The following is a 27,443-nucleotide window of genomic DNA, read 5'->3' on the forward strand; positions in this document are numbered from 1 at the left end:
GTACTCCCTCAACACAAGAAAACTTTGTTCTAATAACCTGGCATTCTGTGATGCTCACCTTCTAGACAGGATTGATGAAGACAAAGTGGTTACATAAGCAAATGTGGTGAAGAAAGCTGATGGTGCCCGGCTATCAAAAGACATAGCATCTGGGGTCTTAAAGGCTTGAAGACAAACAAGCGGCCATCTAGCTGAGAAGCAACAAAGCCCACATGGAAGAAGCACACCAACCTGTGAAATATTTTTTAACAAAGCAATAATAGTTTAGTTTAATTCATTAAAAAAAAAAGTCTGCCTTGAGCACTGGGCTCTTTTAAAGAACTATCTGTCCAGGAACAAATTTGCAACAGCAGCTCTACCATTGAACAGGAAACGTAGGAGGCAGTGGGTTTGTGTTAACAGGGGAGGAACAACTCTGCAGAGGAAGACGCAACTGGTTGCATTAGAACAACACAACCAATCCTTCTGAACTTGAAATCTTGGAAGTGTTGAATTGGTGTGTGCCCTGCTGTTACAGCTCCTCACCAGCAATGATAGCAAGAGATCAATGATTAAAAATACGAGTGGGAGAAAAGTCTAGGGGGCACCGTTCTGCTCTCACACACATGGAGTTACCAGGGATTGGGACAGCAACTGGTTAGGATCATGGGGGAGCTGGGTGGATTCTCTGGGTACTGCCCAGGTCCTCTTGACTCAGCCAGGGCACCACCCCTGCCTGCTGTGGTGTTGTTATCCCAGAGTCCAAGTTGCTCCCACCAGCAAACTCCTAGGAGCCTAGCTTCTAAAGTGCAAGTCACGCCAGAGCTTCTCCTGGGACCAGGTTGAGGCCAATTTCCTCCTGAAGCACATTTTCACTGAGCATCTTCCGGGCCCCTAGCTCTTCTCCCTCACTCCCTTAATAACTCCTCTACACAAGAATTTCCCTGCAGGCTCTGCTTCCAGGGCTCTCATCTCTATGATACAAGCTCTCTGCCTTCCTGGTTTATCCTCCTGTGTTTTGTAAAACACTGTAAGGTGGGATATCTTAGAAGGACCATAGAAATCATTGTCCAAAATGTTGCCGTGGTAGTTATAAAATTGTTTGTCAATTTGAGAGGTATAAAAGTGAAGGGGTGGAGTATAGCCTGTCAATCAGATCATAGTCAACGCGGCCTCTGTGTCTGCATGGCCTTCCATTCTGGGAAGTCCTGTAGTCCTCCTTGGAGGCGGTAGACCCTCTCTCTCTACTGACTCCTTGCAAGACATTGCAGCTGACAAGACATGTGGAACTACGCAGTGCCCTGAGCTGGAGCAACCACGTGGAGACCCATTCGGCGTCATTGCATGTGTTTCATGAGTCAGAAGAGGACTTTGTAGATTGGTATCAGACATAAGGGCTAATATTGGACTTATGGACCTTGATCTGGACTGGGCGGGGATATTTTCTCAATAGTCAATTGCTCTTGTATATAAACCTCTATTTTAGACACTTGTGAGTGTCTGTGAATTTGTTTCTCACGTCTACCTGGACTAACCCAGTTGCTTAAGAAAAACCAACACGTTGTTTTCTCTGTTGGTGGTAAGACACTAGGACACAGAGCCCGGCATCCTGGCGTCACTCTACAAAATTAAGTCTTCTCTCAAAAGATGTATTTTTGCATGATCAGAGATGGGGGGAGTCACTGTAGAAGTAAAAGAAGAGGGAACCGTGGTGGTGCCATGCAGTCTGGCTAGCAATGAGTCTCCAAACTGTGGCTTAAACCAGTGTTTTCATCCACTCTCTGTGGACTTGGTGGTGTCGTTGGTGATACACTGAGCTGCTTACCGGAATGTCAGCCGTGGGGATGCACCAGCTGCTCCACTGGAGAAAGATAAGGCTGTGTGTGTGGTGCCGCCAAGATTGACAATCTCAGAAACACAAGGTGCAGTTCCACTCTGCCCTCTAGGGTCGGGGGTTGCCATCCTGGCAGGACATTCTTCTGAGGGATAGAAAGACTGTGGAGGTGGCCACCAGGATCTGACTTATGTTTAAAAATAACGACCTGAAGGAGTCCCAGGAAGCTTCTGAAGCTGGCCAGGCTCTGTTGGTTATCTCACCATTTCCAGATATTATTGGGCTGTATATTTATAATAGGAACAATTTTCTCTACTTATAATGTGAATAATTTTCTATATCACACTTCAATGGAAAGATATGTATCTTTACTTATGTATTTTTCCACCCTTCATAAATGTGCTTCTCTTCCACCACCATCATCCTCTTTCCCTCCCTTCCAATCATGTTCCCAGAAAGACGTTTGGCCATTGTCATAGCTTATGAAGTGGGGATGGGGGAATAGTACTGGCATCTAGTGCGTAGAGGCCAGAGATACTGCTAAACATCCTGCCTCGCACGGGACAGCTCCTTCAAACAAATTAAAAAAATTGTTAGGTGCCGTCGAGTCAGTTCCACCTCGTAGCGACCCTTTGTACAACAGAACAAAACACTGCCTGGTCCTGCACCATCCCCACAATTGTTGTTGTGTTTGCGCTTGTTGTTGCAGCCACTGTGTCAATCCATTTCCTCAGATGTCTACAGTGAACAGGAAAGGAAATCCTGTTCAACACAGAACGAATAGGTCTTGTCCACCCTCCCTAACTTTACAATCTTATCTCTTGCTTCATCTCCTAGAACAGAAAGCAAGAGACGGATTGAATCTGAAGAGGTCACTTTTCTGTCTGGTGACTCAGCCGTCTGTCACGCCTCATTGACCTCTGCTGGAAGACGGTAGGGTAAGGACCTCAGCAGGTGACTTTCCTTGTGAGAATTCTTGATTGTAGGTTGCCCTGTCTGTGTCCTTTGGAAGCTGGACACTCCCTGTCACCTGTGCCACCTTGCTTCCATGAGCCTGTTTCAGGGCCACTTCCATACTTTCATGCTGCCCTTTATGAGTGTATGAATGGTGCCAGGGACCAGGCTCTAACTTCTCTCCCTCACCAAGGGGTCCCCTTTCCCAGGGGCTGGCAGACTGTTTTTCTGTCAAGGGGCAGATATTAAACATATTTCACTTTGGGAGACATGAGGCCTATGGCCTGGGAGTCAGATGGGGCTTTCTGCTCTTATAAAGAGCTCCGGTCTCCGAAGCTCACAGGGGCAGTTCTATTCTGTCCTATAGGGTCGCTGTGAGTCAGCATCGACTGGATGTCAATGAGTTGTCAGTTTAGGCTTAGTTAGGAGCCCTGGTGGTCTAGTGGATTAAGCATAGTACTGTTGATACAAGGTCAAGGATAGCCGTTCAACCCATCTGGGGGTGGGGCGGGGAGCGAAGATGAGGCTGTGTTCTTCCATAAAGGTTTACCGTCTCAGAGACCCTAAGGAGCAGTTCGACTCAGTCCTATAGGGTCATTATGAGTTGGAATCTACTCAATGGCAGAGTTGTTACTGCTTTTTAATCCTCCCCACCCCCTTCTCCGTTATGGAGCAGATGTTTAGTTTACTAGCCACTAACCGAAAGGTTGGAGGTTTGGGTCCACTTAGATGCGGCTTGGACAAAAGGCCTGGCGGTCTACTTCCAAAAGATATATTAACCATCGAAAAACCCTGTTGGGGTGACGTTGAGTCAAAAGCAGCTGGAAGGTCTGTTTTTTTATTTTATTTGGGGTCTCAGTGGCTGAATCTGTAAAACAAGCCTCCTTCTCCCAGGGTTCTCACGAGGAATAAATGCACTTAGGAATCTTTAATGAGATAAACGGATTTTCCCAAAACCTGACCACACCCAGGCCAACTACAAAGGAGCAGGCCCTGGGGTAAGGCGGGGTGGTTCAGTATTTTTGAAGCTTCCTAGGAATTTCCAACGCGAGGACGAGTGTGGAAACCGATGGGTTAAAGCGCCGCGCGCGTGAATGCACTAGTTTTGAAGTTTTGGTGGATAATCCTGGAATCCCTGGGCCCAGACCCTCATTCCCGGTGCACCCGGCCCCTAGCCCTGGGAAGGGGGCCATTGGCCGCCGGAACTCGCAGTCCCTCTGGCTCGACGGCCCTGTTCCACCTCCCATTGGCTTTGTCAGACGCCCCGCCCCGAGGTTCCACCAATCAGCGGCACCGTGGGCCTTTAAAGCTGCGAGCTGGGGCGCAGCCCCGCAATCTCAGCAGGCGGAGGCTGTCCTGTTGCTCTTACTGCGGCTGCGCGCTCCGAGAGGCTTCTCACGGCCCCGCCGCCCCCGCCGCCAGCTGTCGCCGGGCTCAGGTAACCGAGGGCCGGGCCGGGGTCGCCGTCCAACGCGGCCCCTTCTGAGCTGTACGCTTCTCGCCCGGCGACGGGAATGGATCCCGAGGGAAACCTCGCGAGCCCGCCTCCGGAGGGGTGGTCCTGGGTGGCGGCGGGGCGCCCTCTGTCACGCGGGCTCCGTCTGGAAGCCGGGCTCGGTCTCTGAGCAGAGAGGGAAACGGAGGCGCGACCCCGAAGGGGACTTGCTCAGGTCCCAGGGCCCGAGACTGGCGGGCGGGGCCCGAGGCGGAATCTGGACCTTGGCCATCTAGGGACTCTTTGGAGCATTTGGCTTAACAGGCTGCGGGCTGCTCCTGTTTGCAGCCACTTCCCCATAGCCTGAGAGTAAAGGCTTTAATGACAAGAATACCCAAACACCCCCCCACCCCCAATTAAAACCCCGCCCAAACAAAGCACAAACGACTCCCATGGAGTCGAGCTGACTCATAGCAACCCTATGGACAGGGTGGGATTGCCCATGTGAGTTTCCCAGACCGGAACTCTTTACGGGCGCAGAAAGCCCCCTTTCTCTTGCGGAGCGGCTCGTGGTTTCGAAGTATTTACCTTGCAGTTGGCAGCCCAACGAGTAACCAGGGGTCCACAAGGACTCCTACACAAATACCCGTAGGAAACACACACACACACACACACCCTCCAGGAAGTGGACCCCCATCAATGATGGAAGTGGGTCTACTGCCCCTCCCTGTGAGAGACAAGCGCTGCCCACTCGGCTTATTCCGCACCTGTCTGTACGTGAGGGTTCTAAATTTGTAAACTCTGGGCAGGAAGGAAGCCCTGGTCGCCTAGTGGTTATGTATAGTGTTGGGCTGGTAGCCTGAAGGTCAACAGTTAGAAACCACTATCAGCCGCTCGGGAGAAAGGAGGCTTTCTGCGCCCCTGGAGAGAAGGGCAGTTCCTCCTGGTCCTGTAAGGTCACTGTGAGTAGAATTGAGTGAATGGCATTAAGGTGGGGGCAGGTGTGTGTGTGTGTTGAATGGCAATGAGGTGGGGGCAGGGTGTGTGTGCACGCTCTGCCAAACAGGCCCTGTGATGTGTAGTTAACAACTATTGGGACTTTGTTAGCTGCTTTTTCCCCATTTTTTTTTTTTTTACCATTTATTACTTATTTGGGTGAAACTTTACAGAGCAAAAATAATGTCCCATTCAACAATTTATACACATTCTGTTTCATAACGGGCAAGCCCCTCGGTGTAACAGACCACTTCCTGCTTCCTCCCTGGGGTCCCCAGATCCACTCCTCCTTTCCTGCCTCCCCAGTGTTGTGTTGGGGCAGATGCTGCCCTTCTGGTATGGGGTGGCGGGCCGTTCTGAGGAGGCCTTTGTTATATACTTGTTCTCTTTATAGCCCTGCTGATTTTTGTCTGAGCGGTGATCTCTGGGGTCGGGGATGGGTGTAGTTCTGGTTTTGAAGGGTGCCTGAGGTCCACAGGCTTAGAGGGTTCCTGAGAGGGACTAATTCATAAAGGGTTGGGGGAGGCAGGGACCAGTGTCACAGGGGCTGAGCTCCAGGAACAGGGACTTCTGGGAGGAAGTAGGAACTCACATAGAGGAGAGGATGCTGAGTGGTGTTTGGGGGAGTCGCTGGAGTGGAGGAGCGTAGGAAGGGGGTTAGCCTGGCCAGGTGTGGGAGGAACAGGGGCCCTTAGCTAGAGTAAAGGGTATCAGGCTGCGATCAGGTATCAGAAAGACAGAGGTGGGTAAGCAGGGCTGCCTGTTTGGCTCCAAGAGAGTTGGATTGTCGGGAGAGCTCTGGAAGCTGCATTTGGTCAGAGCTATCTTTTGAGCAGTGAGCAGAGTATTGGAGAGAGGCCAGCTAGAGAAGGAGGGAGGTCCTGCAATCTCCTCCCGGGAATTTCTGAGAGCTTTTAAAACCATTGTCATGGGAATGGAGAGGGCGGGAGAAAGGGTCTGAGGGCTGTTCAGGAGGATTGGATCGATCGGTGAGTCTGAGCAGAAGGAGGGTGGTTGTATTGTTAGGCGCCATTGAGTGGGTTCTGACTCATCTTGTCGTGACCCTCTGGACCACAGACACTGCCCAGTCTTGCGCCATCCTCACATTTGTTCTGAGTCCTTGGTTGCAGCCACAGTGTCAGTCCATCTTGTGAGGGTCTTCCCCTCCCCCCCCTTTACTTTCCCAAGCATGATGTCCTTCTCCGGGGACTGGCCTCTCCTGACCACATGTCCAAAGTACTATCCTCAGTGTCTGGCATCTCATATTGTTCAAGAAAACCTAGTGTTGGAGACTTAGTCTCCTGAGTCTTGGAAAGAAAAAAAAAGCCTGGCCCACTCTCTCTCTCCTTTAAATAAACTTTAGAAATTGGTTTGCGGATCATAATTCAAGTTCCAGCTTAGGATGAGGATGTTGTCAGATCCTCTGAGAATGTTGGAATAGAAATGGTTAAAGGAACATAGGGTGGGACGCAGCTTTTCTTTTTAAAAAACTGTTTTGTTGTGAATTAGACCTCTAGAATTAGATTGATTAGATTTAGAATTTTGACCATTAGATTTAGAACCATTAGATTAGAATGATTAGATTTTGAATTTGGCCATTAGATTTCAGACCATCATCTTTGCATACAACAACTTCGCAAACCTCCCCATAACCTTTTCCACCCGCATCCCCCATCACCTTCTTGTCATATTCCTTCCCCCCCCACCCAAGTTAACTAGCCTTTCTACCCTTCGCCCCCGCCTCCCCCCACCCCCAGTAGCCATTGCAGCCCATTTCTTGTGGTACAAAAGCCTTTCTCTTGATCTTTTTTCTTTGATAACACTGGTCCCACACAGTATCTGCCCTGTTGTGATTGACTCACTCCACTCGAGCATAAAAACAATACTCCAAACTTGGTGCCATCGTGTCAGTGTGGACGCACGGTGACCCTTTAGGACTGGGTAGAACTGTCCTTGTGCATCACAGCCACCCTGTGTCTTCTTGCTGTGTCCCTCCATCCTGTGTAGACTCACTGACCTCTACCAGCCACGATGCCCTTCTCTAGGGACTGGTCCCTTTCGATAGAGAGGATATGTTTTCCACTGTATAGCCAGTTGAAGGAGCACGACTTTAGTATAATGTTACCTGGGGAAAGTTAGACTGGTGATGAGGAAACATTTCTTCTCCGTGTGTTTTGGGGTGGGGGTGGGGGGAGACTGCAGCGTTACAAAGTATGAAGAGTTCTCCAAATCAATATTACAGCCAAATTTAAGAATAAAAATCTAGCCATCAAACATTTAAGAGTTCATTTTAAGAATCAAAATTTTGTTGCGTCATTTTGAACACAGATGTAAAAATGAACTCATTCAAGAGTTTATGTAACTTGTTCATAATATGCTACTGACATATTACAACTGAGGAGACCTCAAAAACACAGACAAATTTATAGATCAGGAATATTGATGGGAATATTTTTGCTCTTTCCACAGAAACCCCAAACACCAAACCCACTGTCATTGATTCAGTTCCAGCTCATAGTGACCGGTTAGGACAGCAGTTCTCAACCTGTGGGTCCCGACCCCTTTGGGGGTGAACTGACCCTTTCACAGGGGTAGCCCGATTCATAACAGTAGCAAAATTACAGTTGTGAAGTAGCAATGAAAATAATTTTATGGTTGGGGTCACCACAACATGAAGAACTGTAGGAAAGGCTCGCGGCATTGGGAAGGTTGAGAACCACTGCGGTACAGGGTTGCTGTGGGTCCTTGAGGATGAACCACTGCTTAGAGTTGGAATGGGAAGACTTTGAAGGGTGCGCTTTAATCCAGGGTCCAGTTTGCCATTGGTTTACACATTTTTCCCTTAGGGAAAAGTTAAGCTAACTTGAACAAAAGATACTTTCAGATTTGAAGTGTGAATGGTTGGATTTTGTTTCAATCTCTTTCTTTGTCAAATTAGGAAATCCAAGGATTTGCAAGCCAGTTCTCTCTCATTTCACAGATGGAGAGTTCCGAGCCCAGGTGGTGGTGGTGGTGGTGGTGGTGGTGGTGGTGGTGGTGTGGTAGTGATGGGAACTCCCTTGAGTAACTGTGTGCCCTGTGTTTCCGCTCTTGCATGTTGTCAACCAGGGACCCCTGGCTGATGGTTGCAGTGTTGGCCCCTGGAAAGCAGAGACTAGATCAGAGACCCTCGGTGCCGAAGGGTCTCTCTTCTCTGCTTCTTAGCCAGCCTTGGCTGGTTCCTCCTGCTAAACAGCCAGCCTTGGATCAGGACTGAGAGAGGGGTAGAGTTGAGGAAGTTAAGGTGTGTCCTAGGTGTCAGACCTGGGCTTGGACATCACTCTTTCTACTTCTCTGGCTCTGTGACCTTGGCCTGGTGGCTTATATTGCTGGCAACCATTCTCTAGAATGCCCTCCCAGCTCCATCCTCATTGGGTGGCTGCATTTCTTGGAGTCAGTTGGAGCCCCGGAACCGAGTCCCTGCCCTAGTCTGGCCTTGCCACCTGTGTGGGGCATTTGTAATTGGAGACGATGAAATTCGCAAAGCCTTGGCTTGACTTTGTGGTCTAGGTGCTCCTGGGGTGGACTCTGGTGTATAGACTACCCAAAACACAGCCCCCCACAGACCTCTCTGTGTAGACGGCCACAGCTTGCTGCAGGAGAATGGATGGATTCACACTCACACGGTGGGTCCGGGTGTTGAATCCCTGCTCAACCAGTCACCTTGCTCTGAGCAAAGAGCTCGAGGTGCCTTTAGGCAGTAAGCAGCCTTGAGGAGTGCTTGGGTGGCCAGGTCCAGGCTGGGGGTAGTGTCTGTGGCTTAGGGCTACCCAGATTCACACAGAAACGGCTCTTTTTGTGGTGGGAAAAGCACCCTTTGGGACTGCTCTGGGGGAGAATGACTTGGCTTTTCATTCCCGTGAAAAGTTGGTCCTGGAAACCCCCAGGGGCATTTCTCCTCCATCCTGAAGGGTCTTCCGAGTCAGACTCGATGGCAGTCCCAGCAGGGCAGCTTAGCAGCAAGTTGTTTTGACTCTTATTCTTGGCTTTTTAAGTTTCAGGGGGAGCTTTTCATTGTGACTTGGGTGAAAGTTCGCACAGCAAGGTAGGTTTTCATTCCCCACGCATTTTGACCGGTGACATTACCTGCCATCCCTAGAGTGTCACATATAGCCATTCCCCCACTCAGCATGTTTCCCCTCTCCCTCTGTCCTCTTCCCTGTCCCCTGTCTGCCCTCTGCCTTTCATCTCTGCCCGATGCCGCCCTTCTGATCTGGGACAGTTGCTTGCTCTGAGGGAGTGTAACCTCCATGGGGTTTTTGTTCATCTTATAACCCACCGTGCCCCTTAGAGGCAAGGACGGAAAGACTGTTTGCATACTTTGGACATGTCAGGAGAGACCAGCCCTGGAGAAGGACATCGTGCTTGGTTAAAGGAGAAAGGCAGCAATAAAGAGGAAGGCCCTCAGTGAGACTGAGCAACACGGTGGCTGCAACAATGGGCTCAGGCCTACAGGAACAGTTGACGCAGGACCAGGCAGTGTTTTCTTCTGTTGTGCTTAGGGTCGCTGTGGGCCAGGACCGGCTCGATGACACCTCACAACAACAACGTAGGCCCGGACTGTAAGTTGAGCTCTGGTGGTGTTTGTTTCCAGCCCTGCAGGGTGACTAAGGTCATTGTCTCTGGGGCTCTACCATTCTCTACCAGACCAGTAAACCTGGCCATTTTTACAGTGCTGAGTTCCATTTCATGTCTTCAGTCCACTGTCGAGGACCTCCTACAGTGGTTCTTTGCAGAGAGATGGGCAGTGGTAGCCGGGCCCCTTCTAGTTCTTCTGATCTCAGGGTCAGGGAGGCTGGGGTTCACATGGTCTGTTCGTTCAAGGGACTAGGATGCCCTTGTTCTGTGATGTCTTCACTTGGATGGGAGAGACTCCGAGTTGCACGGTGGATGGCAGTTGCTCATCATTTTGTGCTTTCTGAGCTTGTTTTGTCAGCCACCCAAATGAGAGCCTTGCTCCCAGGGCTGTTGGGAGTGTCGTGTCAAGAGCCTGGAACATCACCTGCCACACAGTAGACGTGGGGTCCCATTCTCCCGCTCTGTGCAGGGAGGACTTTCTCATCTCCCCTGGCCAGGACGCCGGCTGCCTGTGTGCCCTGTCCTGCCCACAATGGTTGGCATGCTGAACACATATCACCTAACAGGACTATTTGGAGAGCATTCTGTTCTCAGACATGACGAGCTGCCCCGTGGCCATTAGAAGGCCACACGGCCGTGACTGCTGTTTGTGCTGTTACAACAGGGTGGCCCTCTTTTCTCCTTCAAGTCCTCCCCCTTCTCAAGTGGCATCTCCTCCAGCTGCCCTGGGACTCCCTCTCCCCCTCCTCAGCACTGGTCACCCTCCAGAGCCTGCGTCCCGAGGGTCTGCCCTGGGGGAAGGCGGCTGTCTGCCTGGTTCTCCATGGTCATGCCTCAGAACTGCGTTGGGGCTCGCTCTGCGCTAGTTGGTTGGAAGGATGGGGAAGTGGATGTTGGGTGGGGGCAGCTATGAGTGCCAGCTGAGGGGAGGTGAGACAGTGGGGGGGGGGGTCTGTGTGTGAGACACAGACAGACAGACTGCTTTCATGGAGTGCCCCAAGCAGATGCAGCCACGTTTCCTTCGCAGGGCCCTGTGCTCCTTTCCCCGCTCTTGTTCACTTTGACGGAGCAGAAGCCAGAGGGCTGCTGCAGATTGTTTGGTGTGCTGGCCTAGCCTGGTCGAGGAGGGTGCTGGCCAGGAAATGGCCTGCGGAGGCCAGCAGCGTTGAGCAGCTGTGGGTAGTGGAATGATTATATTACTTTCACTTCTCATCTGCAACCCAGGCCCCAGGCGCTTTCCCCAAACAGTGGCAGTGTTGTCGTGCGAGAGTCTCCTAAGTGGCGTCTGGTGTTCAGTGGTATACACCGTGGGGTTTCCGGGAGAGCACTGTGTTCAGGGAACCATGCGTTCATGAGAAACAAGACGGAACCGTAGCCCAGTGGCAGGCCTGAGAAGATGACTGACGCTTGTGTTACTGATGCCCTTGTCCGTGGTGAGCAGTCACTTAACACAGCATTGGTACCAAGATGGAAGATACATTTGAATTGGTAAAAATAGCCCAACGGGGCCATTTCTGGCTACAGTGGAATGTGCTGATTCAGACAGCTTCGCCGGTGGTGGCCATTTTGCCTTATCACCACCTCAGTCCCTTGAATCTAACATTTTATTTTTTCCTTTTGTAGTTAAGTAAGAGGGGGAAACCGTTGCATGTTGGTGACCCCAGAGGAAGGAGCCCCCTCAGGACTGACTCACATTACCTAAATTAATAAGAGACTGATGTACAAACTGGGGCACCTGTGTAATGAAGGGCAATGAAAGTTGGTAAAAACCATAGGGACTGACCCTGTCTTGTGGCCTGGGGTTATGGAGGGACACAAGCAGTTTACCAGGGCTCATTTGCTTGTTTTCTTATTCTCATTCGTGAGGGCCCCAAAACTCCATCATTTGATGCCCAGTTGGTCCTGACTGATGGCTTCCTAGGGCAGAGGTCAGTAAAGTACTTGCTGGTTCTTGTATCTGAAGTTTTGCTGGCACTCAGCCACGTTCATTCGTTTATATCGGGTCTACACTGCTTCTGCTAGCAGAGCGCCAGAGAGGACTGACCGAAACTGAGTGTATGACCAGCAACACCACCTAGCCCTTTAAGGAGAAGCTTGCAGCTGCCCCCTCTGGGAAGGCTGCCCAGGGAGACCTAATTACAGCCTGGAGCCGCCTGCCACCAGAGCTCAGAGTCTGCTAAGAGCTGTTGTTTGGGTCACCTGGCTGCTGAGAGCCCTGGGGACAGGGGTGCTGTTACATCTCGGCCCTCCTTTTCCACCACCACCCACTCACCCCCCCTTGCTGTTGCTTTTTCCTGGGTTTGTGTAATTATATCTTCTATTGATTAACCTGCATCCCCAGGATGAACCCTGGCCAGGCCCATGTACTTTCTGAGAGAGTCCTTAGGTGAAATTAACAGAGTGTCAGGTTCTGCGGGGAATAGAATGGGGAGGCCATGACCTCCAGCCTCTGTGCTGGGTCCTATTGGAAACAACAATGAAAGAGCTTAGCTGTCCAAAGCCAAACCCACGGCCATCAAGTCAGCCCTACGTAAGAATTGTGGGGCTGCCAGTCTTCACCAGTGCAGACAGCCCCATCTTTCTCCCGAGAGCACCTGGTAAGTTTGGAACATGGACCTGGCAATTAGCTCAGTGCCCAACCCACAGCGCCACCAGGGGCCTCAGAAAGATCCTGGGATCATTATCCACCCACGGACCTCTCAGAGGATTCCTCAATGGAGCCACCACGCAGACTTGCCCCTTCCAAGCGGAATTGAGTAAGAGCGAGAGCCCCCGTGAACACAGAGCAGCCCTGTGTAACCCACTAGACCAGTAGTGCTCAACCTTCCTCACGCCGCCACCCTTTCACACAGTTCCTCATGTGGTGGGGACCCCCACCCATAAAGTTATTTTCATTGCTACTTCAAAACTAATTTTGCTATGTTATGAATCGTCATGTAAATATCTGGTATGCAGGATGCGTTTTCATTGTTACAAATTGAACATCATTAAAGCACAGTAATTCATCACAGAAACAATCATATATTGTGAAGTATTTATTTCTAGTGACAAATAAATGAAATTTTGTCTTGAAGCATGGTGTAGCATGGGTAACAGTCTTAATATAAAAACAGTGAACTACATTGCATACATTTTGAGACAGTATGCATAAAAAGCCAAGTCAGTGTGAAGGTTGAGATAGCTTCTTTCTCACCAGCTCAGAAATTCTCGGGACAATCTTTGCAAGAGCACAACGAAGATCATCTTCCACAACAAATCTACTTCTATATTTAGACTTGATAACCAACAAGCTGGAAAACCCTGTTTCACAAAGATAATGTTGTTGGAAATGGAAGAAGTAGGCACAACACAGTCTTGGACAGAACAGTAGCTGCTCTTTGCACGTGTGAGACTGGTCCTGGTCCGCATAAGTACATTATGGTGCCGACCCTGTCACATTAACTTGTATTTGTACGGGGTGTATGTGATGGGGTTGGTGTGATGATGTCATCACGCGGGCGTATCTGCATGTGAGCAGACCCACCTGGAGACGGATAGAGGAGCAGTGCCTCGGTTCCTAAGACCAAAGGGGTCACGACCCCCAGGTTGAGAACCGCTGCACTATACTGTCAGGGTTGGAGCAGTGGCTTCCGGTGCCAAGCTTTGGGTCAGAGGTGGCCAGAGCCCTTCAGGGTGAGTGAAGGGGCTGCGAAGACCGGGTGTGGTCCCTGCCTCAGCCTCTTCCTAGACCCATTCCCTCCGAATCTGCATTCTAGCAAAGCCCTGGTGGACCAGGGCACTGGGCCTCCCTGTGTTTTACTAAAGGGGGTGATTTTGGCGCAGGGGTAATCTGGGGGAAACCAGGACCTGGACCTTCTGACCTCCGGGCCTGGCTTTCCTCCAGCATATCTTATTTCAGATGGATCACCCAGTATTGTATTTTAATTGTTGCTAAGTGCCTTCCAGTTGGTTCCAATTCTAGTGCCCTGCACACAACAGAACAACACACTCCCCAGTCCTGCACCATGTGCACAATGGGCTCCTGTTCTGAGCCCATTGTGATGACCACAGTGTTCATCCATCTCCTGGAGGGCCTTCCTCTTCTTCGCTGCCCCTCCACTTCACCAAGCACAGTGGCCTTCTCCAGGGACTGGTCTCTCCAGAGACATGAACCCCCTTCTCAGCCTAAGACTGACCATCTCATGAAGACCCGCCAGTGAGAGCCCTGTGGGTCACCACAGCCCCATCTCATTTTTATGTGTGGGGTCCACTTATACTGCAGCCAGCTCAGTGGTGGCAAACCACCCTTGGGTGGGTGGGTGGGTGGGGGCATTCAGGAACTAGAGCCGCCGTTCTCAACCTGTGGGTCGAGACCTCTTTGAGGGTCAAGCGACCCTTTCACAGGGGTCACCTGTTTCATAACAGTAACAAAATTACAGTTATGCCATAACAACGAAAATAATTTGATGATTGGGGGTCACCACCACATGAGGAACCGTATGAAAGGGTCGCAGCATGAGGAAGGTAGAGAACCACTGAACTAGAGGAACGATGCGTGTTCTGTCAGTGCTATACTGCACCCTGTTTGAATTGTCCCTTCCTTATAACCCCTCTGTGGGGGGATGTCCAATTGTCTACAGATGGGTTTTGGGTCTCCACTCCAACCCCTCCCTTTCGCATCGATATGGATGTTTGTTTTGGATCTTTTGATACCTGCTGCCTTGGATACTTCATGATCACACAGGCTGGTGTGCTTCTTCCGTGTGGGCTTATTTGCTTCCCAGCTAGATGGCCGCTTGTTTAACTCCAAGCCTTTAAGACCCCAGACGCTATATCTTTCGATAGCTGGCCACCATCCACTTTCTCCATCACATTTGCTTATGTACCCGCTTTGTCTTCAGTGATCCTGTCAGGAAGATGAGTTGCGGAATTGTTGTTCATTTAAAAGAGGCAGATACCATTGTTAGGAAGCTGTGAGTTTTGTGGATGGTGGTGGCAGATTCCGTGGTGGTTCTGAGTGGAGGCTGCACATCATGATTGATGCAGTGAACATTCATTTTCCCCCTGAAAGACATTGGATAGGTCAATGTGTCATGTACATTTACAGTTAATTAAAGAAGACACATGAGGCATGACATCGCCCTTAATCCTGCACACATCGCAGAACTTGAGCTGCTTTTGGACCCATAGAGACTCCATATAAAGTTTGGGAGACAAGACAGAAGCAGACAGCCTCATCTGTCTTCTGCTGAACAGCTGGTGGGTTTGAACCTTTGACCTTGCAGTCAGCAGTTCAACACTTAGCCCCTAGTACCACCCGGACTCCTGGTCCTTCAATCGGTCAACCATAACAGCCCCTCTGGCCACGTTTTCCTCAGCATATTTTTTTCAGTCTGCTCCATAGTGGGTGGTAAGCACTGTGGAATGATGCAGCACATGTTGTTAGTGAATGTTGCAGGCTAGGTTCCAGCTTGTGGTGCACACTTTGAACAGGGTCCAGAGAGCTTTCTGGGTATTATTCTTTGACCTATCCTGGCTTGACTCCAACCTGCAGTGACGATGGGGAGATGCAGACGGCCCCTTCTCCACGTGGGGAAATCCGCATTGCTGACAATCCAGTTCGCCGCTCTTTTCATTTTCCGCATACGCCGTCCTTTTTGACCCCTGGCCAGGATATTTTCTCCCTTTCTTTTTTCAAACTGTGACCTGGGGGGAAGAGCGTGTCGGGGTTTCCGTTCCAACAGGTCACTCATTTGCTTGGTGACAGTGACTGCAGTTCCCTCCATGTACCAGCTCTCTGCCTGAGCCTTCCCTGGTTGGCCATTTCCCCGTGCCCTTTCGGACCCCTGGCTGCCCTTGGCAAACGCTGCCCTCTGTCGTCTTGTATTCTCGACCTGGATGTTCTCCTACGTGCTGGCAGTGCTGGTGCCCTTGTCCTTCGGGTTGACTCGACTCGGCTCTTTTCTCCGCAGGTCCCTGCGGTCACTCCTTGAGGGGCAGGATGGCCTGGTGCGCAGTCCTGCTGCTTGGCTTGGTCCTGGGGACAGGCGCCGTGCCACTGGATGACGCGGAGGACGGCGGCAAGCACTGGGTGCTCATCGTGGCTGGCTCCAATGGCTGGTACAACTATAGGCACCAGGTGAGAGGCGGCCACACATCTTTTTCTTGGTGACCCTGGTGTGACCTGGGCAGTCTTGGACGTCGTCATGACGAGGCTTCTGAAAAAGCCATTCCCCACACCCACTAAACCCAAACTCACCGCCACCGAGGTGTGGCCGACTCATAGCGATCCTCCAGGACAGGATATCACTGCCCCGTGGGGCCTGAGATCGTGACTCGTAGGCGAGTCGAAAGCCCGCCTTTCTTTCTTGGAGCGGCTGGTGGTTTCAAATCGCTGACCTCGCAGCTAGCAGCCCAGTGCATAACCACTACGCCACCAGGCTGAGTGAGACAGAGGTGAGGACGGGGGCTGTTGCTGGTGGGGTGTGGGGGTGGGCCCAGCCACCTTGGACAGTGGTCCAGCAGTTCCCTGAAAGGTCCAACAGAGGGAGAAATGCAGAATGGAATTCTAAATTCTCATTGACTTCAGACCTTATGGAGCTACAGGGGCTGGAAGAACCCCCAAAACTATTACCTAAGATAGTCTTTAAACCAAATAGACCCCTGAAGCGGTCTTCAAAGCAAATAATAATTTAACTTCAAGCGCAGGAACAATGGCGAGGCTGGCGCAGGACTGGTGTCTCCTTCCATTGTGCGCAGGGTCGCAGTGGGTCAGAACTGACTGCCTGGCACCCGGCAGCAACAACAGTGGGGAACAGAGCCCTGGTGGCGTAGTGGTTACGTGTCAGGCTGCTCATCCCAAGGTCAGCAGTTCGAAACCACCAGCCTTGGGAGAAAGAAGAGGTTTAGACTCCCTAAAGAGCTAACAGTTCCAGAACCCCACAGGAGTAGATTCTACCCTGTCCTATCGGCTGCCATGCGCTGGCATTCACCTGATGGCCGCCGAGTCGGCTTTGGTCTGTCGCAGTGAAGAAGGGGCTCAAACAAGGACGGTTGAGGGGGTGGTGCAGGACCGGGCGGTGCTCCGTTCTGTTGTACGTAACGTCTGTGAGTCGGAACCGACTTGGCGGCACCTAGCAACAGCCATGAAGAGCTCAGGCTCAGCACGGTCTTCATTTTGAGGTCTATGCCCCGGGGTCCGACTGGCAAGAGCAGCTGGCAGGATTCGCCAGGAATCTTCGGGGACGGTGAGTGGATGTTCACTGGGGACGGACCACTGAGGCAAAGGAGGTGAGAATGACTGCGCAGTGTGCAGAATGTCAACCGTGCCACTGGCGGGTACAGGCGACCGGGGACTCTGCATGTGTTTCTGCTGTGTGTCTTGTCAACAGCAGCAGCATAACAAAGTTAACTCTTTCAAAAACAATAGGTTAAACGTAGTTACCCTGTGACACAGCACCTTCACCCGAGAGATTGGCAAGCCTACGTCCACACGAAAGCTTGCACACAAACGTTCATGGGTGCTCTGCTCATAATTGCCAGAGTGGAAACAGCCCCGAGTTCTATCAGATACCCAAACTACTCTCTCCAGACCAACCAACCCACCAACCAAGAGAAACAACTCCCCCACCCCCACCCCCGCCACTGAGTTGATTCCGACTCACAGCAACCCAAAGCACAGAACTGCCCTTTCGGGTTTCCAAGGCTTTTTACATTTTGACAGGAGAAGGCAGTCTCATCTTTCTCCCTCAGAGCAGTTGGTAGATTCGAACCACTGACCTTGTGGTTAGCCATTCAATATGCCGCTCATGACACCAACAGCACTCCTTCTTCAAACTCAAAGGGACTCCATAGGGCAGAGTAGAACTCGCTTAGGGTTTCCAAGACTGTCAATCTTTACAGGAACACACAGCCTCCTCTTTCCCCTGTGGGGGGGTGGCCGGTGGGTTTGAACTGCTAACCTTACAATTAGCAACCCAGTGCTTAATCCACTGTGCTACCAGAGCCCCTTAGGAAATCCCTAGGGTGTGCAAATGGTTAAGTGCTTGCTTGCTAACCAGGTGGTACCTGGGAAGAAAGGCTGGCAATCTATTTCATTAGCCAATGAAAATCCTGACTAAGGGTCCCAGTCATGATCTGACACATAGGCCACTGAGTCAGACGGACCTGACAAGTGGCTTGTTTTATTTTATTTTACTTAATCTAGCCTAGCATATCAACTGCTGTTGTTTTAACTTAATCCAGATTTAAAAATGAGTAATGCGTTCTCTCTCGGGGGCGCTGGTGGTGCTTACTGCTGAGGGGAAGGTTGGTTTGAGCCCACCCACCAGCTCCGAGGGAGAAAGACCTGGCAGTCTGCTTCCTGGTGTGGTGTGGTGTTGTGTGGTGTGTGTGTGTGTGTGTGTGTGTGTTTGAATTGGGTGAAGGTTTACAGTCAATGATTCACACTCATCCTTTGTAATTCCCCTCAGTGTAAGATCACCATTCCACCCTCCCCATTTCACCCCGGAGTTTCATGTCCCTGGTCCTTCTATTGTCCTAACCCCTCTGAACTGTGTCCTTGGGTCAGTGCTGCCATCTTGGTCCCAAGTGGTTGAGCATTGTAAGGTAGGCAGGTGACCACAATGTTACTTTCCCCGTATATATCGGCCTTTGGGCTGGAAACTGAGCCACAAAGGTGAGCTCAGTCCAGACCTGAAGGGTGACAGGTCAGGCCAGTCAGAGTGACCGGTCAGCCTGGTCTGCAGGATCTAGAGTTTTGTTCACCCTTTTTTCTCACTCTCTCCAGAAGCACCTAATGCACTTCAGTTCAGAGCAGTTGGCAGTGCCAGCCAGTTCTTCTGGCACTGGACGTGGACAGATGTTGGCCTGGTCCACTATTCCACTGGACAAGTGGTTTCCGTGTCTTCAGTTTTTGTGACTTCTTTTCTCAGGACAGGAAGAGAACAGTCATTGTACCTTAAATAAAGGCCATTTACCAGCTGTTGAGACCGCCCCCACCCCCCGCAGGGACCACTCACTGAAGGAGAGTCTAGACTTTGTGGACTTAGCATCCCATAAAGTTTTAAGCCCGTAAAACCCTAGGGTTCAAGTTTTTGTTTTTTTTAAAGATCATTTTATTTTGGGGTCTCTTACAGCTCTTATAACAATCCATGCATCAACTGTATCAAGCATATTTGTACATATGTTGCCATCATTATCTTCTAAACATTACTTTCTATTGAGCCCTTGGTATCAGCTCCTCTTGTCGTGTCCCCTCCCCCCACCCCCAGCCTTACGGGACAGTTCTTGTGGGTCATGTGGGCTTTCTGAGAGTAGAAATAGACTTGATAGCACCAAGCAACAAGGTAGACACCTTACTTGTGTTCTTTTCCCCCATCTCGAGGTGGTCTAGCCACATTTTCGGTGCTCAGTGGCCCTGTGTCCCCGTGGTGACCATGAGGATGGTGCAGGTCTGGGGTCTGAACACCGGTGTCAGGACAGAGCCCTCACGTGTCACTTGGGTGAACCTGGGCCGGCATGCTTCCCTCCCAGCCATCCGCTTTTGTGTCTGAAGTCCTGGCTTGGCGGAGGCGGGGCCCCTGCCAGCTCTAAGGCTGGATGGTTGTTGAGCGACTTCCTTGATGAATGGTATGTTGCATTGTGGCTTGATTACCAAGGTGGTGTCCTGGTGAGAAGACCTGTTTCCTTAGCGAACCACAGACCTGGGGCATTGAAAGAGCAAATGGCCGGCCACCAGCTTGCTGCTTTTTCCTCCCCTGTGACCACGAGTGCTGGAGCTGATGGAGGCCGGGCAGCGTGCAGCAGCGCCCTCTCCAGCCTCTGCCGACTTCACCCAGCAGCCTCGTGCTCCACGTCAACATGGGCTAAACATTAACCCTTGTTCCGGGAGCCTGTTTTGTAAAGCGGTGCTCGTTTCCCTGGGTTAAATAGGAAGCTCTGAAGTAGCGTGTGGAGAAGCAAGGCCAAGGCAGGGGTTGTGGACTAAAGGTCTGTCCCCCAGGAAGAGAAGATAGTGTGAGATGGTGTGTGAGCAAGTCGTCTGCTGAGCCCAGCCTGTGCCCTGCGGGCCCGGCTTTGTTCTCAGCCAACACTGGCTGCCTTGACTGTGGGAAGCTAACCATTGAAAGAGCAGCTTTGCCATTGACACTTTATTGAGATTGACCTCATGCTGCTTCCCTGAGCATTGATTGGCAGCTGTGGGTTTGGATTAGGTAGAAGAAAAAGAGACTACTCAGAGTAAACCTCTGCCAGGGGTCCCGGGCAGTCTCTGCCCCCTGGCTTCCTGCCAGCATTGTGCCACGTGCTCGGACTCAGCCCAGTTTCTGGGAAGGGGAAGACGAAGTCCAGGTCTGACTTGGGGAGCTCCTGGCCACGTGGGGCCAGACAGGTCGCCTGTGCGGAGCCAGGGCCTTGATAGAAGGAATAAGGTGGCCCAAAGGACAACTGGATTCTGGGGCCAGCGGGGGTCGAGGTGGGGTGTCAAGCACAACAGAAGCGGTGAGCAACACCCCTCTTTCTGTTGCCAGGACCTCTGAACTGACCCCCAGAGGAAGTCCTGGCCCCTTACCACCCTTAGCAAGAAGAAGGCGGAGCTCCCTGACTGTGCCCCTGGGACCCCCCCCCTGCCCCAGCATATATGCAGAGTGTCTTCCTTGGGATGAGGGGTCAGCAAGCTTTGCTCCATAAAAGACCAGATAATCAATTGGGTCAGTTTTACAGGCCCCGGGGTAAAAAGTACATAGGTACTTACACAAACCCCAAACAAAAGCAGACTTGCGAACTAAAATGTAGTCACTTAAAAAGATAAAAACCATTTTTAGCCTTGAGGCCGTATTCTGCTTATCCCTGCTGAGGGCCCTTCCAACTCCCGCTCAGGATTGATTGCATGTCACCCTGGTGGACATCTGTCTCCCCGGGAGCCTGAGTGATCTGTGATCCTGGACGCTGTGGGCCATGGGCCTGTGAGTCTCATCCCGGCCCTCCACAGTGGTGAACAGTGCCTAGCACTGTCAGTATCTATTCATGGAGGAAACAGATCGATGGAGACCAAACAATCTTTACTGCTGATGAAGGTGCGTCGAAGAAATGCCTTTTTCCTGAATTCAGAGGCTGCCCATCTCTCTTGGTCTGAACAGCTTTCAGTGGTGGTTAGGGAAGACACACACACTTCAGTCTGCACAACTTGGGAGGTCTTACCCCGCTGGAAGCCCCTTCTCACTCATGGCCGTAGAGCAGGAACAGCATGGCTGAGCTGGGCGACAGCCACAAGACGGACCCTCTTGGGAATAGGAGCTGCTCCCCTCTGCTGGACTGCACTTGGGGAGTGTGGCGAGGTGGGCAGCCCCCACTGCCCCAGGAGGGCTCTTGGGTGCCTGGGCCTGGAGAGAGCAGTAGGGGAGGCAGGTAGACGGGTCTCTGAGAGGGAAGCCATCCAGTACGCAGAGGGGGCATATGGGAGAGGCGTCAGATCAGGCAGTCATATGGTAACAAGTTTCTTGTTGCTAACTTTGAAAGCGTGTGTCCGTGTGGTTTGGGTGAAAGTTGACGAGAGAATGTTGGTTTTCCTCTTCACACCTGCCTCCTGTGTTTATCGCTTCCCCTCGTCCTCCTCTTCTATCCCATCCGGCTTCGGAGCTCCATCCCAGGCCAGTGCTGCCTGTGGTCCCCCCGCGGTGGATTGTGGTCTGGAGCGGGGACCTCCTGGTGCGATTGCCCACCTCACAGGCCCATCCGATTGGCTGAGAATTGAGGCTTGACACTTTCTCAGCCGTTCAGTGAGGTGTGGGTTTACGTGTTGTATATTTCACTCATTCTCTTAAAAAATAAACCTATCTGTCAACGCTGACTCATAGCGACCCCCTTTTGGGTTTCCCTGACTACCTGTTGACAGGAGTGGAAAGCCCAGTCTTTCTCCTGTGGAGCTGCTGGTGGTTTCAAACTGCCGACCATGCGGATTGCAGGCCAGCACATAATGAATCCACCCCCAGGGTTCCTCTTTCACTCATTCTCCCTGTGCAGTTCGGAGATTTTTCCTAGCACATTCTCACAGTTCTACTGCCGTGTCCACAGTCCGACTCTAGGACAGCATTCCAGAAAGTTCCTTCCTGCCTGTGAGCAGTCCCTGCCCTGTGCATTGGAGGTCTGTTTCTCTCACTTGCTTTCCTTTTTCTAGAAACTTCACACACACACACACACACACACACACACACACACACACACACACGGTATCATAGAATGGGCAGCCTGGTGTCTGGCTTCTTCCACTGAGCTTGTTTCTGAGGCTCACGCTTTGTTGCAAAGTATTTCTCTGCCACGTAAATGAAGAGACCTGCCTTGTCTAAAGAGGGGCGGGGACGGAGGCCTGGCAGGGCCCATCTGCAAGAGAGACAGGCAGAGTCCTCCTCCAGGCTTCCTGGTCACCCCGGAACGGGAGCCGGGGACTTGCCCCCGGCCTGGTTGTCACTCCTGCTCTCTGCTTGCCTGCTGAATTGAGACCACTCCTTGCCAGGGAGTCTGTTCTAACTCCTGGGACCCTGTGCCTGTATCTGAGAGAACTGGGCTCCATGGGGGTTTCAGGAGCATGTTCTTGGATGTATTTTACCAGGCCTTTCTCCCAGGGCTCCATTGGCTGGGATCAGACCACCTCCATCATTCTAGTTGAGCATGTTACTTGCTTGCATCTCGTAGGGCAGTGGTTCTCAACCTTCCTCATGCCTCGACCCTTTAATACAATTCCTCATGTTGTGGTGACCCGCCCCCCAACAATAAAATTATTTTCGTTGCTACTTCATCACTGTCATTTTGCTACGGGTCTCTGCCCACAGGTTGAGAACTGCTGGTGTAGGGGCCCATCTGCTGGGTGCTCCTGCCCACTGCCATCCAGTGGATGCCAACTCATAGTGACCCTGTGGGTCAGGGTGCAACTGTCCCTGTGAGTTTCTGAGACTGTTACTCGTTACGGGAGTAGAAAGTCCTGTCTTTCCCCATCAGAATTGCTGCTGGTTTCAAATGCTGATCTTGCAGTTAGCAACCCAATGGCTACCAGGCTCGTTAGTTTGGAGAAATTACATCATCTCCGTTTCATTTTGTTAGACAAATGATACAATGTTCATGGTTTTTAGTCTAAACCTCAGTACAAGACTTTGCCCTAACAAGTCCGTTTTCTTCTTTCCCCAGTGGGTTAAATATATTCAAGACAGGCGTCGTCGTCGTCACCACAATCTATTCTGCTATCTCAGTTCTAATCCTCCAGAGTCTTCCCCCCAGAACACAGGCTGGGCTCTGTGAGGCAGCATCCGGAATCCAGTGTTCTAGGTGTGGTTGGAAGCAGGGCGTTTCAGGGAACCCCTTCTGGCTCCCCAGCCCCCAACCTGATAGCAAGGGGACTCCTTCTCAGTGACAGGCCCAGTGGTATTTAGACTTGGCCCTGAGCCAGGCGTCAGGGAGGGAGGACAGCGTCGGGACAGCAGCCTTCGGAAGTCACGGGATGCGTTCCTGAGACCCACAGCTTCTCATGCAGCTCGTAAACTGCTGACTCCCACAGGCTCAGCCTGTTTGCTGACGTCTTACTCAATCTCCTCCGAGTTACCTCACACACACAAGTCCAGATAGATCCAAGGGAAGTAACTCAGATGGTCTCTAACTTCATCTCAAAGTTACTTGCTTTGATTGTGCCCTGCCATCCTTTCTTTTCAGGAGCCCTGGTGGTGCGGTGGTTATGTGCTAACCGCAAGGGTCAGCAGTTCGAAATCACTAGCTGCTCCTTGGAAGAAAAGTGAGGCTTTCTACTCCTGTAAAGAGTTACAATCTCGGAAACCCAGGGTGGTTCTTTCCATGAACCCCTACTGACTTGATGGCAGTGAGTTTGGTGTTTGTTTTCTTTCTTTTAAGGAGCCCCAGTGTCGCAGTCCTTAAGCGCTCTGCTGCTGGCTGCTAACCAGGAGTTGGCAGTTCGAACCCGCCAGCCACTCCACGGGGAAAAGATGAGATAGTCTCAGAAACCCCGTGAGGGCAGTTCTCGTGTGTCGTGTAAGGCCACGTGAGTTGGGTTTTAATTTTCCTTTCTTTTGAATGCCAGTGTCGTCCACTTTAATCTGACAAAGGCCCTCCTTTAAGTTAAGTTAGAAGGGACCAAGTACCTCCCAGGGGCCCTTAGAGCCACAGGCTGCCTCGCACCTGTGAGTGTGAGAGAAGGGATAGGAGACGCAGTTTTCAATCCCACACCAACCATGGCCCTCCTGCAACTTTGCTGATCTGTAGACCAGGCACAAAAATGGCTGCCAGGCCAGGCCATCCTGAGGACTTCAAACCGTGTCGAGGACGCCCACGGGTCACTCAGCTGAACTTTTTTTTTTTTTAAGTCTGCAACCACTTCTAATTTTTAAATTATTTTTTATAAATAATTCTATTGGGGGCTCTTATAGCTCATATAACAATCCATACTCAAGCACATTTGTACCTATGTTGCTTTCATCATTTAAAAAACATTGTCTTTGTACTTGAGTCCTTGCTATCAGCTCCTCTTTTGTCCCCTCCCTCCCTCCCTCCCTCCCTCCCTCCCTCGATACATTATAAATTGTTGTTATTTTTCTATCTTACACTGTCCGCTGTCTCCCTTCACCCACTAAGCTGGACTTTTATCTGTAAGGTTATTGAGGCTCATTTTACATGTTATGTCTAGTCTTCTCGTTCCTTCTTTTTCTCCTTCTACTTTTCATGGTGAGTTAGGGAAAGATGTACAGAGCAGACGGGTTTCCCACCCCACAGTTCAGTGGGGGGTTGATTCGTCACATTGATTGATGGCAGTCCCCAGTGTGACAGCTCTCCTGCTCCCGCCCCGTGTCACCATTTCAGTCTGCCTGCCTTCCCGGCCCATCCTGCCTTCTGAGCGATGTCCCTGGCCAGTCACTGCCCTTTGATCCCGGTTAATTGGTGGCTGTCAGAAGAGGCGCTGCCCTGGGCCTCTGAGTGCAGGTCCTGCACTTGCTGTCTGTCTTGACTGTGTGGTCGCATTGCCTTGTGCTTTCAGTGTGCAGAGACACCGGCCTGTCAAGCACTTGTTTACCTGCTTGCTAGCCGTTCCCATGTTTCTGTTCCCATGTTTCTCGGGGAAATGCATTTTAAAGTCTTTAATCAGTTTTTGATTTGATGGTTGGTCTTATTGCATCATTTGGATACAAGGCTTTTCTTTTGCTTAAAAAATTTTTTTTTTTTAATTAGAGCACGTGTGTTTGTAAGTCATTTCAGTTAGTCTGTTGCTTGTCTTTTCATTTTCTTAATGGTGCCCTCTGACCCTCACAAGGATTCTAATTTTGAGGAGGTCTAGTTGTTGCCGGCTGCGAGGGGCCCAGGGAGAGCCTGTCACAGTATACCCATAAAACAGAGACCAGGTTGATCCGAGAAATCTGAAGTGTTTTCAGTGCTGGCAGAAGCAAACACTAGGTCTCTTGCTCTGAACTGTTTCAAAGATCCTGTGAGAATCAAACAAGTTATGTACCCTAAAGTTTGGCTTGTTCGGCAGGGAGGTAAATTTAGTTTTTATAATGATCCAAGAACCTTCAAGCAGTGGGACCAAAGGGAACAAGGTTCACAGGAAACCATTTACATTTAAGCCCAGGGATTATTGGCGGCTTGTGGTGTAGTAGTTATGTGTAGCCTTGTTAGCCACAAGGTCCACCGGAGAAGAACAGGGCTTTCTATTCATGTAAAGCGTTATCCTCTTGGGAACTCACAGGGGCAGTTCTACGCCGTCCTATAGACGTGCTCTGAGTCGGCATCAACTCGGTGACTGTGGGCTTTGGGGGCAGGGATAATCAGACCATCAATACATAGCTCCATCCCTCCAGCCAGGTGTCAGACCAGTACAGTCTGAGGCAGTGGTTCTCAACCTTCCTAATGCCGCTGCCCTTTAATACCTTTCCTCATGTTGTGGTGACCCCCAACCATCAAATTATTTTCATTGCTACTTCATCATTGTCATTTTACTCCTGTTATGAATCGGGCGACCCCTGTGAAAGGGTTGTTTGACCCCCTCAAAGTGGGTGCGACCCCAGGTTGAGAACCGCTGATCTGAGGTTTCCGTCTCCAGGCTTCTCGGAATGGCTCTGCCTCCCCTTCTGCATCCCTGAACAACCCACAGGCTTGAGAGAAGTTGTTACTCTTGAGGAGGGGGCTCTTAGATCCTGAGCCCCTGATATCAAACTGAATCCCAGCAGACCAGATCCCAAACTAGGGTACACTTAAGGGTTTGATTAACAGCAGGTTAGCTCTTTGACCCTGTCTATCATAGTCTATCAGGCTTTTTCTTTTATGAGCAAGGCTTCTGGTAGCGTCTCTAAGACACCTTTGCCCACCTATCCCAACGCCCTTCGTGTCACAGCCCAGGGTTTCTCCTGTGGCACCACCGTGTGATCGCTGCATGCTTTAGCTGCACACCGCCGCCTTTGTACATTTTAGGGGAACGTTTGTGTGTGGGGTGAGGGGGTGCTGATGGCACCTATCAGGCTGGCGACATCCAGCGATTCCAGCGTAATGCAGTTGGTGGAAAAGATGACCCTCTTCTCAGTGCAGCTTCGAAACCAGGAAGCAAAGTCATCTTCTATCGTGGTTCTTTCTTCAAAGCCATTTTGGCTAGTCTGGGACTTTTATTGCAAGTATATGCAAAATTTAGGCTCCGTTTGACAACTTCTGCAAAAGAGACCGTTGGAATTTTCCAAACTGGCATTGATTTTGTTTCACTTCTGCGGCAGTGACGCGGTGTCCACAGCAAAACCGAACACCAGCTCAGCAGTTTCCAGGTGCACAATTTGGCGACCTGGACGATGCTCTTCAAGTTGGGCAGTCAGGCATCCTCCCCTCCTTCTGGAGTTTTCCCTCTGCCATTCTCACTCGCCGCCATCAGGTGCCCCTACAGGACAGGGCAGGACGGCCCCTGTGAGTTGCCGAGATTGGAACTCCATGAGAGTAGAAAACCCCCTCTTTCTCCCGAGGAGCGGCTGGTGGTTTCAGACTGCTGACCTTGCGGATCTCAGCCCAGCTGGTAACCACTAGCCACCAGGGCTCCTGTCCCTCCACCATTCACACGCATAATTCTAAAGACGAGTTAGAACCAGCTGGATGGCAGTGCTTTTTGTGTGTGTTTATTTGACCCAAACTCAAGCGCCCCCTAAGCTGCTTTAGCAGCGGGTTGAATTGCTGTTGTCAGTTTGAGCCCATGTAGCTAGTGCTGTAAAAGAACACAGGGACCGAGGCAGACATTCTTTTACTCGCTAAGCTAAACTATATCGGTCTAGGCAAGCCCTGTTGGGACAGTGATTTAGTGCCCAAGTAGGAACCAAGCCATGTGGGTACAGCTCTAATAGAGACAAACGAAAACACTGTCTCTGGGCGGAGTCTGACTCATAGCCACTCTAAGTCAGTCTAGAAATGCCCCTATGGGTTTCCGACACTAACTCTTTACTAGAGTAGAAAGCCTCATCTTTCTTCCACAAAGCAGCCGGTAGTTTCAAACTGCTGACCTTGTGGTGAACAGCCTGACACATAACTACTACGCCAACCAGGGCTCCAACTGGCTGTATAGGAAAAGTATTTAAAGATGACCCTGGGGCAGGAGTTTTGGGGGTTTATCTGGTCCCTCGCGCTAGAGCA

General features: G+C 51.0%; 1 protein-coding gene across 1 annotated transcript in view; it reads left to right on the forward strand.

Annotated features, from left to right (window-relative positions):
- The first annotated feature begins 4,129 nt into the window (after positions 1 to 4,129).
- Positions 4,130 to 27,443, forward strand: part of LGMN (legumain) — a 39,442-nt gene continuing 16,128 nt past the window's right edge. Inside the window, exons 1-2 of the mRNA XM_004699085.2 lie at positions 4,130 to 4,205; positions 15,767 to 15,933. Of these exons, the coding sequence (XP_004699142.1) occupies positions 15,796 to 15,933 (138 nt within the window). The 5' untranslated portion in view covers positions 4,130 to 4,205; positions 15,767 to 15,795. The remainder of the gene's footprint in view (positions 4,206 to 15,766; positions 15,934 to 27,443) is intronic.

The sequence above is a fragment of the Echinops telfairi genome, unplaced genomic scaffold, assembly GCF_000313985.2.
Source record: "Echinops telfairi isolate 266 unplaced genomic scaffold, ASM31398v2 ScPeMD7_18;HRSCAF=68, whole genome shotgun sequence".
NCBI lineage: Eukaryota > Metazoa > Chordata > Mammalia > Afrosoricida > Tenrecidae > Echinops > Echinops telfairi.